General features: G+C 40.4%; 1 protein-coding gene across 5 annotated transcripts in view; it reads left to right on the plus strand.

The window, feature by feature from the left end:
* LOC121885620 (membrane-associated phosphatidylinositol transfer protein 2-like) overlaps positions 1 to 12634 on the plus strand; it is a 62948-nt gene extending 50314 nt beyond the window's left edge. For 4 of the 5 annotated variants that reach the window (XM_042395268.1, XM_042395269.1, XM_042395270.1 and 1 more), the window contains 10 exons: positions 1385 to 1546; positions 1646 to 1939; positions 3155 to 3303; positions 4969 to 5085; positions 6281 to 6397; positions 6544 to 6692; positions 6808 to 6957; positions 8075 to 8258; positions 8343 to 8471; positions 9573 to 12634. In XM_042395268.1, coding sequence (XP_042251202.1) covers positions 1385 to 1546; positions 1646 to 1939; positions 3155 to 3303; positions 4969 to 5085; positions 6281 to 6397; positions 6544 to 6692; positions 6808 to 6957; positions 8075 to 8258; positions 8343 to 8471; positions 9573 to 9947 — 1826 coding nt within the window. In that variant the 3' untranslated portion in view covers positions 9948 to 12634. The remainder of the gene's footprint in view (positions 1 to 1384; positions 1547 to 1645; positions 1940 to 3154; positions 3304 to 4968; positions 5086 to 6280; positions 6398 to 6543; positions 6693 to 6807; positions 6958 to 8074; positions 8259 to 8342; positions 8472 to 9572) is intronic. The other variant, XM_042395271.1, reaches the window with a different exon arrangement.
* Positions 12635 to 14233: the final 1599 nt, after the last annotated feature.

Below are 14233 nucleotides of genomic sequence, written 5' to 3' on the forward strand. Positions count from 1 at the left end.
GGCAAGAAATGTGCTGTTAGATGATTTGATTTTTGAAGTTTTAAACAACTCCCAAGTTATTTGGAAAAGAAAACAAAGGTGAGCAGTAAAATAATTCCAAAACTGTTGCAGTTTTGTGGTTCAGATGACAGTTTACCTGCTGTGGTTGTGCACAGTTTTCCTGTATAGTGGAGGATTATTAACAATATTTTTGGGTGTGCTCACTTGTACCTCCAAATAAAGTGGTTTAGATCATTTTGCTAAACTGTTGGTTTACAACATATCTGATCATCTGACTGCTGGTGTTTCTTACACTGTATCTGTATGTACCGTGTTCCCAGATCTCAGAAATTACTAGTACAGTGTTGTTATGACCACTGATGGTTGTAGATTTAGTTTTGGCACCAATGATGCCAAAACTACAAAAGTAAGACCCAAATTGTAATAAAGTTTTTGCTTAAATCACTATTTAATTAATTCCCATCCACATGACACACATACACATGCACACTTTACAGCTAAAAATTTCACTATTCATATTAATTTATACAATTTCATTTGACCAAACTAACAAAACAAACAACACTGATGTAACTTATGATAACAAACATTAATATGAATTTTGTTGGCTTATTCTAAATCATTCAGAATTAAAGAAAGACGTTCTTTTTTGGCTAAAGAGGAGTTTTGTCTCAAAATTTAAGGCAAGGCAAGTTTATTTGTATAGAACATTTCAACAACAAGGCAATTCAAAGTGCTTTACATAGAGCATAAAAGAATATAAAAGCAACACAAGTAAAAAGACATAAAAACAATTAAAAAGTGTTAAATTTGTAAAGCAAAAAAGTCCCGATGAAGACCTTGCAAGTCGAAACTTTGCATTAATAAAAACTTGTGTGCTTTGTACAGAGAGGAAAACCTTTCTGTTTGTCTGATTTTAGTTATTTGACCGGCTGTACTGACTGATGTATCAGCACATCTCTGATTTTTATGCACAGACAGTCTGACTGCTGTGAACCTGAGAAACTCGTGCCAGACAGAGTGTTGCGTTACTATGACAACAGGCACATTTGAGCTGTCATGTCAGCAACCTTAGCTGTGACATATATAGCGAAGCTTTTAACACAGTGATTTTGATACTTATTGCATATTTTCTACATATTGATGTGTCTGAAAACACAATATTAAAATGTAGTTCACGTGAATTTCCACCTTATTTTTAGGCGGTAAAATGTACAGTGGTGAACAAATCTTGCGGCACCCTTTGCTTGTCCTCACGGCACCCCGGGAACCACTGCATTCATTCATAATCATTAATTCATCATCTGCTTGCTCATCTTTGCAGTGAAGAACATGACTCTAACTCCTCTCTCCTGTTTTGTTTTGTTTTTTTTTACCTCTGTAGCGGATAGTCTTCACTCTCATATTTTTGTTGACGGCCCGTACCCGGCATCCACGTCACCAGGAGTCCCTCACCTTCGTTGCAACCGCAGGGCCAGCGAGGCCAGCATAGCCAGCCAGGTGTCAGGCTTAGCCGACTCTTACACCGCCTCCAACATCGCCACGAGTAAGTTGACGTCAAACCTCCCATGTTTCGGTCTTACGAGCTGGTAGCTGATGTTTACATGTTGACGTTCTTATTTCCTCCCTTCAAACATCCCCTCAGCACACAAACATGAAGTCACCCAGACTAAAAGGTCCAGTCTGCTGTCCCAGCTGCCTCTACCCTACAATAAATTTGCCGCTCGGAGCCCGTCCCCCCGATTGCGCAAGAAAAGGTCCATCCGTCAGGTGCTCCTGAGACTCAACGGTGTGGAGTCTGAGCAGAACTCAGACCTGAGCTCTGACATGAGCTCTGATCTCACCGATGTCACCTCTGATCTCACCGATGTCGCCTCTGACATCACTGACATCAGCTCTGTCCCCCCTTCACCCCGGGTGCTGAAGAACATAGAGCAAGGTACCCTGGGAGCTGTAGTAAGAGGACACGAGGGAAGGATGCTAGACTTCATCCTCATTACCTGAGCTCTTTCCTTCCTTCCTCTCTCAGATAGTCTGGTTACAACTTATAATACAGCCAGAGATTTATAGTTTAATTTCAGTGTATATAACAGGTACCAATAAAATACTTAGTGGCTCCTACTGGTAGCAATGGAAGAAATCAAGACTATGGTGATACTGTACATACATTGAAATACATTATCACATATCTTTGTTTCCTGGCAGGTACCAAGTATTCTTAAAAATACTATAAAAAATACTATAATAAACACAATAAATTACTACACAAATGTACTATAATTTATTTCTCCAACCCTCCAAAATGCCCAGTGGTTGTTCCTTTGCTCCCCATAGCCTTGTTTCCTTCCATTGTAGTTATGTCTAAATAAGTAAAGTAAGTATTTTATTGGCACTTTAAATCTCAGGCTGCATTATAAAGTGTTACTTATAGTCCTCCTCAGTAACCCTGTTTCCAAAAATTACAACAACAGACCCGTAATCCTTCTTGTGCGACCTCTCCTCAGCTCAGTTTCATGAGAACTATGTCTATGCTTAGACCTATCTATCTGTCCCTAACAAGACGTACAACTAAAAGGTTCTTACGGAGTCTGAGCTGTTGTTGTCTGTTGCGAGTTTGCGTCTCTAACCTCTTTACAGCTCATCATCGTCTAATGTTTCCTAATGAAAACCCTTGAAACTGCTCTATCTTCGTGTCAACGTTCCTCCACTGTAATGTATGATAATCCTGAACTCCTTCATCTGTAAATGAGCATAGTGTAAATCTGCAGTGGACTTTTTTTAGGGCTGCAACTAATGATTATTCTCTCGATTAATCGTTTACTGGGTGAAATGTTAAAAACTTGTTAAAAAAATGGCATGAACAGTTTTCTCATAGGCCTCAATTTGCAGTTTTGTTCAATTCAATATATATACTGTCATATATGGCAGTCACATTTGAGATGTTTGGTATTTTTGCTTGAAAAAAGATGATTAAACAAATCGTTTAATTTCACTTGATCAAGTAATCGATTAATCGACTAATCGCTGCCTGCAGCTCTAGACTCTTTTTTCCGCCACGCCTCGAACAAAGGTCAAAGCACCGGATGCACTGTTTCCTAAATCTCACTGTATCTTTTGTTTTTTCCATCTTTTCCTCGTTGTCTCCCGGCTGTAGTTGCTTCTCGGTGGTGGGGCAGTAAGAGGATGGACTACGCCCTGTACTGTCCTGATGCCCTGACAGCGTTTCCCACGGTGGCTCTGCCTCATCTCTTCCATGCCTCCTACTGGGAGTCTACAGATGTCGTCTCTTTTCTACTCAGACAGGTTCATAAATTATTGCTATTAATTTAATTTTCTCTGACCTTAAAGTTGGAAATGTGATGAGTTTTTGCATCTGTAATCACATCAGTGTTTCATGTTGTTGAAGGAAGAGTTTGTATTAGCTATGCTAGCAGCGTTGCTTTGTTGTGGGGATGGGAACATCGCCTGGGTGGTCCAGACTGAAGTATCTCAATGACTATTTGATGGATTGCCATGAAATTGGGTAAAGCCATTACTGATCCCCAGAGCATGAAGCCCTCTGACTTTGGTGATCCTCTGACTTTGCCTGTACCTCCCACATGAGGTTTAGATTTGTGGTTTTTAGTGAAATGTCTCAACAACTGTTTGATGTGTTGCCATGAAATTTAGTAGCGACATTCATGCAAAATGTTACTCTGGTTTACAGAATCAGAGCAAAAACATAGCATTAAAAGAGAAATATATACATATGCAGTTTGATTGTAAAGCACAGATATGTGCAAATGTTAGAGTACTAATTCCTTCGTAGCTTATTTATCATATTATTGGCAATTGGTATGAATAATTTTTAAATATTTTTGTCCTGGCCAGAGTAGTTTTATAATGTCGGCCTGATGGGAGGAGCTGGAATGAGTTAAAGAAGGGATGTGAAGGGTCCCATGTGGTTGTTTTACTGGTGTTGTAATCTGATAGTGACTGGATGGTTCCTGCCATTTTACTCGCACGGTTGATGATTCAAGAAAGTTTTGATTTGTTTTTAACAGGGAGAAAATTGAAATGAGGACTGACTGTGACTTGTAAACACAGCTGTTAAAAAGTCTGTCCGACCAAACACCTGCAAAATGACATCCCCATTAGCTTCAGCTGTACTTTGTATTTAGTGCTAATTAGCAAATGTTAGCATGCTATCATGCTGAACTAAGGTGAACGGTGAACATTAAACCTACTAAATATGCAAACATGTTAGCACTGTCAGCGTTAGCATGCTGATGTTAGCTTGTATAGCCTCACAGAGCTGCTAGCAAGCTGTAAACTCTTAGTCGTGTTTGAGTTCTGCAGCTATATCGGCTTCTTTAATAATTAATTGTTTGGAATTTCTGCCATCTATATTCATTTTCTACCCATTTATGTAGTTTTTAAGCAGATTTCATCGTCACAGATGTCCATTCTGTTCTTCATATACTGAACATCATCTCTAGCTGCAATGTAGAGTTCGGCGCAGTAAATGGAGGACAAACTCATAAACCTTGTTGAGTGAAACAAAGTACTCCACAGTCCAGCCAAACATGATGCGACAGCAATATATCATTCATTTTAATGGGGTATTTTTTTTTAAGAACGTACATTTATCTTCATTGCTATAATGAACCAGAATATGCGGATGAAGAATTACAACAGATGGATGCCAAGAAAGCAAGTAGAGGAAGTGCTTACTTGAGTAAGTACTTTAAATTAAAACTCTAAAACTTTGAATCAACTACTTCGTAATGGCAGACTGCTGTAGCATCATACAGTATTAGCTTTGGCTGAACTGTGGAGAGCTGAGACAAGCAGAAGTGTCCTTTTCAAGTCACTTCAAGAAGATCAGGATGACTGACAGTAACTATTTAGTACTACTTAAGTATGAGACATGGACACAGTAGACGTCATAGAGTCTGAGAAGTTCTTTAAACTAATTTTCTTTCCTAGGTGATGAGACATGAGAACTCCAGTATTTTGGAGCTGGATGGTAAAGAAGTGTCTGAATTCACTCCGTCCAAACCTCGAGAGAAGTGGCTCCGCAAGAGGACTCATGTTAAAATTAGGGTAAGAGCTCTCTTTGCATTTAACTGCATTTCCTCCAAAAAGTGGACTGAGAAGACATGCAGAACTTTTTAAAGATTTACATCTTTCCATTTTGTCCACAATACTTATTTTGCAAATATGGACGAGTCACTGAACATAAAAAAGGTTTATTTGCTTTCTGGTGGAGAGTTAGATGAGAAGATTGATACCATTCTCATATTCATACAGTAAATATGAAGCTACTGCAGGTATCTGATGAGCTTAGCTTAGCATAAAGACTGGAAGCAAGGGGGAAACAACTCACCTGGTTCTGTCCAGCGGTGACAACTAATCAGCTCACTAATAGAGGTTTTTTCACAGCAGACATTTTGACTTGTCATTGCAGGAAAAACGATGGCTCAGTTCCATTCAAGTGTCCAAAGAAGCCGTACTGGTGAACCATCTTGTACAAAACCAGGATCATGAATTTAGAAAAACTATATGGGATTCAGTCATCATTAACATTATTAATTGCACCTGTATTTTACTGCCTTGACATGTCAAAATGTCTGCTGTGGATTTTTGTGTGTAAAAACAACAAAACTGCAGGAGTACAATGAGGTAAATAAAAGGGGAATTTCCATAATATTTACAGTATAATTTATTTCTCCATTCAAATTGAATTGGCTCTGTTCTCCATTGTCTTGATTTCTTCCACTGTGCATAAATTTAGGTACCAGTAGGAGCCACTAAGTGTTTTATTGGTACCTGTTATAATACAGCTGGGGATTTATAGTTTAATTTCAGAGTATATAAGAGAGGAAGATGTCTGAGGAGGAAGGAAAGAGCTCAGGTAATAAGGATGAAGTCTAGCATCTTCGCTCACAGCCAAGAAAATAGTCCAACACATAACCGCCTGTAAAATGGTTAATTGTTGTCTTTACGCTTTGGTTTTAATACACACTAAAGCTGCTTTCATGCTATGTATGATGGATGGGAAGCATTAAAGTCCCACGTTAAAGACTTGCGAACGTTTGTCAGACAACTCAGGAGGACAGACTTTGGCTGACGTCCATGTTTGATTGGTTTTCAGGCATTTCTGTTTCATTAAGGGGAAGCGTATTTTCCAAAATGTTGAACTACTCTTTATTATCAGAAATGTAAATGTGAAATGACAACGACTGAAACCAGGAGGACTGTGTTCTGATTTCCTGTTTGATCTTCCTGTGGGTGTCAGAATGTGACAGCTAACCACCGTGTGAATGACGCCGTGTTCACGGAGGACGGCGCCCAGATGGTGACCGGACGTTTCATGTACGGCCCTCTGGACATGGTCACCCTTACTGGAGAGAAGGTAATGACACGTCCAGCTGCGACATACCAAAAATATAAGATATAAAGCGAGAGAGAGTTACGTAACCATGTCACCATCTGTGCCATCGTAAGGTCGCGCGGTAGAGTGTCATGTTAAAAAAAGATCTTCCTTGATGTTTCCTGCAGATTGACATCCACATCATGACCCAGCCTCCCTCTGGAGAGTGGGTGTACTTTAACACAGAGCTCACCAACAGCAGTGGACGTGTCTCTTATGTAATCCCTGAGAACAAAAAGCTGGGTATCGGGGTGTATCCTGTCAAAATGGTGGTCAGGTATGCTAAGTCATTGTTATTTCATTGCCTTTTAATTTATTATCATACTTCTATAAAAAATGCATATTTAACTTTCACATCGGTAATTCCTTTTCTTTTCCTTCTTTCTCTGCAGGGGTGATCATACATTTGCAGACAGCTATCTAACCATTGTACCACGAGGGACTGAGTTTGTTGTGTTCAGTATCGACGGGTCATTTGCCGCCAGTGTGTCCATCATGGGCAGCGACCCAAAAGTTCGAGCTGGAGCTGTGGACGTGGTGAGGTAAGAGCGATACCCGGCACTGACTGTAGCTTTATTTATTTAAATTTCATTAAGAGGATAAACCCCTTGAGATGCACCATTGAGATCAAATAACATTATGTCAAAGTAGTGAATCTACTTATAAACTAAACTGATGGTAAATACAACCAAAAACAAGAACAAGTAGATTTAAAGTAAACAAGCTAAGAAGTCTTGATTTCATAGAAAGAACTCTGTCTGAGTCAGTTTGGCAAATTATTCCAATCTGATGGTGTTTTAAACATAAAAGCACATCTAGCAATTTCTTTAAAGACTCTCGGCACATTAAAAAAAAAAGGTTGTCGAGTGTGTCTGAGTGAATATGATGATCTGAATGGAACTAAAAGCTGTTTTAAGTATAAAGGATTAGTTAAAGTAAATGCATTTGGAAAACAAAGAGCAACCAATGTTTATTCTGCAAGTTATCTGGGTAACTTTATTATACAATGAACTGTGTCATGAAATGCTTCCAGTTTGTTTATTAAAGCCACAAAATGTAGAAATTTCATGTGATTATTGCATCTTTTCCACACTCCACAACCCATCTTTGCATGCCGGGTCTATTTATGCAGGACTGGTTTGCGTCTCTGAAGCCTGAAATTCTTAATTATGCATTTGTTACTGACTTTTTGTCATCATATATACAGCAAAACTATTTGTATGTGTGAGAGAGAGAAGGAGGAGGGAGGGAGGTGGGCTCCTCTCAGTCTCCTCCTGTGTTTTTGTCTCTTTCTTGTTAGACATCAGAAGTGAAATTTGATCATAAAAGCTCATAAATGCTAAGTGCTAACCAGCAGTCATTACCTAAATGTTGTACTGCAGATAAAATCATTATTTTATGATGATCGTCTGACAAAATGAATGAAAATACAGGTTGGCGGATGGGTTCATAATTTTTTCTTAAAACAACACTCAGGTGCTTATATGAACATTAGCATGTTTTGCTCGCTGTAATTATTCCTGCTGTTGATCAAACTTCACACTACTTCTGATGTCTGACAACAGTAACAGAACATCTAGTTTTATTTCTCCTTTACTTTCTGTTTTTTTCAGCTTCAAATCTTAAATATCTCTGGTATTTTTCATTCTTTGTGTGCAGGTACTGGCAGGATTTGGGCTACATGATAGTTTATGTAACGGGTCGTCCTGACATGCAGAAGCAGCGCGTGGTGGCTTGGCTCTCGCAGCATAACTTCCCTCACGGCATCGTCTCCTTCTGTGACGGGCTGGTTCACGACCCGCTCAGACACAAGGCCAACTTCCTCAAATCCCTCATTGGCGAGGTAAGGGAGGTCGACGTTAGTTTAAGGCGACGTTACGATAAAATCCTTTGAAGTGTCTGAAAGCTGACCTCCCTCTCTGATCAGGCCCATATGAGGATCTGCGCAGCCTACGGCTCCACCAAGGACATCTCTGTGTACACCTCTGTCAGCCTGCCGCCGTCCCATATCTACATAGTGGGAAGGCCCACGAAGAAAATGCAGCACCAGTGTCAGGTATGGAAGAAATCCAGAGAGCAAAGGCGTCTGATATATTTCATACATCATTTTCCTGTGTACAAATTTACTGCAGCACAACCTTCAGACAATCAAAGCACGTTACTGTTGTTGTTTTGTGAAGTGCATGTGATGAATTGTCATAAAAATGCAAGTCAGTTCATCGTGATAACCTAGTTTGTTGGACAGACTGACTTTTTAACCAATCACATTATTAATAAATATGTTTTTTGTGTAAAATCTTGACCTGTAGAGTAACAATTAATAGTAGCTGAATATAGTGGAGTAGAAGCATAAAGTAGCATAAAATAGAAATACTGAAGTAAAGTACAAGTAATCCAAGGCCATGAAAAAATATATTAATGTTATGAAGTATGCAAGTTGTTTGATTATTGTGTTTGAGCTCAGTTACTGCACTGTTGGGATTTTCTTGCCGATAAAAAAAAGTTGTGAAAGTGAAGAAAATCAACAATTATTTCATAATACATGTATGTAGCAGCTAAAATTGATATTTTTCATAATAATTATGTCTGAGCTGTCAGTGTGTAATGTGTTGGTCGTGGCTCGTAACCCTAACCCTCTACAGAGAATTATTAGCAACTCTGCAGCTCCTCTCATCATTACGGAGCTTTATAGTGAGTTTCAGCTCATTGTTTATCTGTCTGGCTGCAACTTTACTGTTTTGGTTCACTCTCAGTGCTCTCATAGCGTCGTTTTGGGCCGCAGCAGGCAGCTGTACACTACCTGCTCAGCACCAAACAGCAAACAGATACAGTTAGCTGTAGACTAGCTGGTGGACATAGCGGAGCTAAAGAGCCAAATATTTCCTTCAGGAGTTGGTGGAGACCAAAAACAGAAGCTAAAAGAGAGTGAATATTGGACTTTTATTCACCAGGTGGACAGAAACACGACTCCAAATGAATGATAATGTTGCTTTGTATCTGCTGGATGTGGAAATAAGCAACTGTTTGCTAACAAGTTCAACATATCAGCTTAGAAGGTGACGATATGTCAGTGTTGTGTTCACTACTTGCTTCAGTTTTAGTCCTGGCTACACCACTGCCTGGCAGTAAAGTGCTTGATTCTCTGATTCTCTTCCAGTTCATCCCGGATGGCTACGCTTCCCACCTGTCCCAGCTGGAGTACAACCAGAGGTCCCGTCCTGCCAAGTCCGGCAGCACACGCATGGTCCTCCGCAAGGGCAGCTTCGGGTTAGGAGCAGCGGGGGGAGACTTCCTCCGCAAACGCAATCACATCTTTCGCACCATCTCTTCCCAGCAGCCCGGAGGAGCTGGGTCCGGCTCTCCCAGCCAGCCGGGGCGGACTGAGCGCACGCTGAGCCAGTGCGAGATGGAGCGGGACCGAGGCGGCGCGGCGGCGGCAGCGACGCAGAGGAGTATGAGTATAGCAGCAGGGTGTTGGGGCCGCAGCGGGAGCACCAGGGAGGGGAGCGGAGGGTCACTCGGCCCTAAGTAAGGTTCAGATGGTGTCGAAGGACCCGGCCTGAACCACCATGATCTCTGGACGGGGCTAAAGTAGAGGAGAGAAGGGTGGATGGAGAGAGGAGAGAAGCAGGGGGGGAGTGGATGGAGGGTGTGTATTCTAGGCATATACCATGACTAATACTCTTGTTTGGATCAGAGGAGAATAGTGAAGGAGGCGTAGAGAGAAATCTGTCCAGAAGGAGTGAAATAATCAGGCCAAGAGGGATCCAGCGAACAAAAGCTCTGTAGCATGACTCTTTTACAGTAATACTTTTATAGGATACATAGCTAACTATTAAAAATGACAAGGAAGGATTAAATGAAATAATGTAAGCCTTAAACTAATCTCGTACAACGGGACCCCCTTTCTGAACACACACACACACACACACACACACACACATATATAAATATACAAGACACTGTCCAAGCAGTCACACTCATGAGCTCAGGACAAACTGCAGAGCCAGATTCATTTTCAAAAACAGCCAAACAAGGGTTTGAGGCCACGTTAGCTGGCAGCCGTGGCAAAAAAAAAAAAAAAAAGCCAACCTGTTTTTGTCCCGCTGTCTGCTGAGCGGCGTGTTTAAAAGACAACACTCGACCCAGCAATGACTGGCAATAAGTATAGAAAACCCTCACAATGCAAGAAGAGACAAACAAATGTAAGGAGAGAGGGAACAAACAATGACATCTTATTGTAAAAGGTTAATTCATCCAAATGAGAAAATAATAACATATTTCTTCACTTAACTGTATCAAGCCATCAAGATAGTCTTGTTTTTTTCCAAAGGTCAACGGAAATTTCTACTTTCTACCAAAGAAATAGTCACTTTAGCCAAGTTTCTATTCAAATTTAGCTTAAATTTTAAGTGAGTTTCCAGAAAATCTGTAAAATGAGAATAAATTCATTTCCATCCACCACTGCAAATATTAGGAGTTGGTTCATCAAGATAAAACAGTTGGTGATGCTAATTCTCCAGTTGGTGCCATTAAACCATTGTAGAAGAAGAGGACACAACGATTGTGAGGATTGTGAGCCCTAAAGATTTTTAATTCACTGTCACATATGACAAAGAAAAGTGGCAAATCATCACATTTGAGAAGCTGAAAGCAGATAATTTTTGGCCTTTTTTGCTTGAAAAATAACTCACATACATAGATACATAACATAAAACCACAGTTATCTTTGTGGCTTGATACCAGGTAAATGGGAAAATATATATACATATTTTTTTGCAATTTGGGTGAACTGACCCTTTAAACATCCGAGAGCTGGATTTGAAGGTACCGTTTTGTCTCGTCACAGAACAACATTGCCACTGATATATTACATGTATTTAAATACAGTTAACATGTGTAAGTGGGACTGCTAGCAGGTCCAGTTTTCATCCCACCCTGTGTGAGACTCTGTAGTATTATCCCTTTCAGTGTGGCCTCTGGGCCATCCAAGGCCTTAATATCCAATGAGACACTTGCTCCACAGACGGACCAGAAAGCAGAAAACAGGGCATGCAGCATCAGAGCAACAACTGAAACTCTGTACAGTCCACAGCAACAATCCCTTTATATATTCATCTGCTTGCAATACCTCTGATCTACCTGTAGGTGGTGTTCTGTTTCCCACATGTGCTGCTGCTGCTGCTGCTGCTGGGAGACACTGGTGTGGTGTTCCTCGGCTTTTTGCTGTTTTTGCTCGTACAGGACGGACCCGGTGTTTCTGCTGAGGAGCCTGTTTCGTGTCAGGCAGGATTTCCACGTGCAGCAGCTTTCACTGACAGAGATCCTGTTAATTCTTTCAATGTTTTTACCAAAACGGATCGAAGGATGAAGCCTGAATGTTAAAGTGTTGAAGAGACTGCTTTGATGCTTTTGTTGGAGAATGTGGAGAGAGGTGGGAGCCGATGAAAGCAAACATCTCTTTGTCGCTTCTGTCTTCTGAACTGTATATTTTCATACAAAGGGGACACAGAAGGAGAAGCCGCCTCACATCTTCAACCCAAAAAAACACAAATTAACGTGCACAAAAAGATCAGATTACCCCCCTGCGGATGCCACCCTCGCTCATTAAAACCCATGAAAGCTTTCGGAGTAAGGATGTGTCGCACACTCATTCAACTATGCTGTTGTTTTATGCCCAGCTTCCACACAACACAAGGGCGTGCCTGTGTCCACTCTGTGTGATCAGCAATGTCTTCAATCCACCACAAAAGCCAAAATCATTCTCTAATACTGTAGATAATCAACTGTGTAACCTCATTGTTGTTTTTTGCACTAGTTTTACGGTGGAAATATAGTGTAGTTACCATCTCATGTTGCTACATTTGAACACCTCTGTAGTGCATGACACCTTTTTATTTATTTCAGGGTGTGTGCAGGTGTGCACACGTCTGTACATTTTGTCAGAATATGAAAATAATGTAAGTAAATGTGCCAAACCGACAGTAGACACTTCTAGAGAAGTATTTAGACTGTGTCCAAACTTTTATTATAGTAAGAAGGAGAGATGCTGTGTACAGTATGTACTGATGCTGCGTTCACGTCATGCGGGATAGATGTTAAGTTACAGATAATCTTACAGTTGAGAGTTTGTTTATGTTGCCCACACTGTGAGCTTGGAATTCTCTATATTTTTCTTATTGTCAACAAATCTCATGTTCGGAGCAAAACCAACAATGAACTACTAACAAGTATTGTGTGTGTATCCAAAGCCTGATATATCTTATTCCTCTGTGCTGTAGACCTCCATTGTTGTCAAAAAACTATTAAAAACACGTCATTGAGCCACATTGTTACACTGGGTGACATGTTCCTTCATTATCAAGAGTTTAGTCACGTTAGTTTGTGTAGAAACGGCTCCAAAACTAATAACAGTGATCATGTTTTCAGTCTCCAGAGAGCAGTTCTGTGTAAAAATTAAAATATTTCACACACTGAGCATGTGTCAAAATGTGAACAAAGTCAAGAGGTTGTGATATGTAGCACAACAAGCTAGTGAAGCTTTAAAAAGAACCGTGTTCCCGCACATGCTCAGTGGTGTCTGTTTTACACAGAACTACTCTCCAGAGACTGAAAACGTGATCGCTGTTATTAGTCTTTGGAGCCGTTTCTAAACAAAATAACATGACCAAACTCTTCATGATGAAGGAACATGTCACCCAGTGCAGCGGTGTGGCTCAGTAATGTGTTTTTAATAGTTTTTGGACAACAAAAGAGGAATAAGATATATCAGGCCTTGGATACACACACAATACTTGTTAGTAGATCAGTTCATTGTTGGTTTGGATCCAAACATGAGATTTGTTGACAGAAAGATATAGAAAATCACCTACCTTATACCTAAATGACAAAGTAGCCTAAATTGACCATATTTCTGGCAGTTTTTTTTAAATTAAAGCAGGTGTGAACACACTATCTAAACCATTTCAATCTATTTTCAATTGTATTGGTGTGTTTGTGTATAATATCAGGTTTAATTATCTTGAACCCTCAATAAAAGTGGTTTTGTAGCCATTTTGACACCCATTTCCCGAAGTATCTCTGCCAGGTCCGTCAGACATCTCTGACTCGGGATTACAAGTCGGAGGTTAATGTGAACGGTTTTCCCACTCGTAATTACGGTTTGAAAGACGTGACGTGAACGCGGCATGAGAGCAACACTTACCGACTTCTGATTCGGGTTTTCTGTCTTAGAAAGAAAAGTGGCTTTTACTGAAAACTGAAGATGTCCTTTAACCTTTCAAAGAGGTTGAGCACGTTGCTGTAATCGTGGACAATAAGCTATTTTGCAAGAAGGCGACGGACTTCTGCGTTGAGTTTCCGTCGTGCTGTGGGTTGGCGGGGTTTTTGGACACAAAACGCTATTTCCCCCCATTTTGGCCGTTTGGCTGCTGAGTTGAATGTCATGCCCATTCGCATTCTGAGACTGTTCAGGAGCCATGGATGTGTCACTGTACATACTGTAAAGATGTATATGTAGGACTTATATGGTTGAGAGTTATTTATTTACCTAAAGATCATGATGTTACTATGGAAATTTCAGGTGAAATATATTTGAAATATGTAGCATTTTCTTTGTCACTTTGGCAGTCATTAAGTCAACGGACCAACACAGGTTTTGTTTTTACCAGTGCAATATTATTGTTCCAATCACAGCAGGGGCACAATCTACCACACACACACACACATACGAGCTTCAGGCGATTCACAGTATGAAATCATACACATTCACACCACCTGCAGTTTTGTTTCACACCTCGTGAAAACTATTTGTATTCG

This window comes from Thunnus maccoyii, chromosome 19 (genome assembly GCF_910596095.1).
Source record: "Thunnus maccoyii chromosome 19, fThuMac1.1, whole genome shotgun sequence".
NCBI classification, from domain to species: domain Eukaryota; kingdom Metazoa; phylum Chordata; class Actinopteri; order Scombriformes; family Scombridae; genus Thunnus; species Thunnus maccoyii.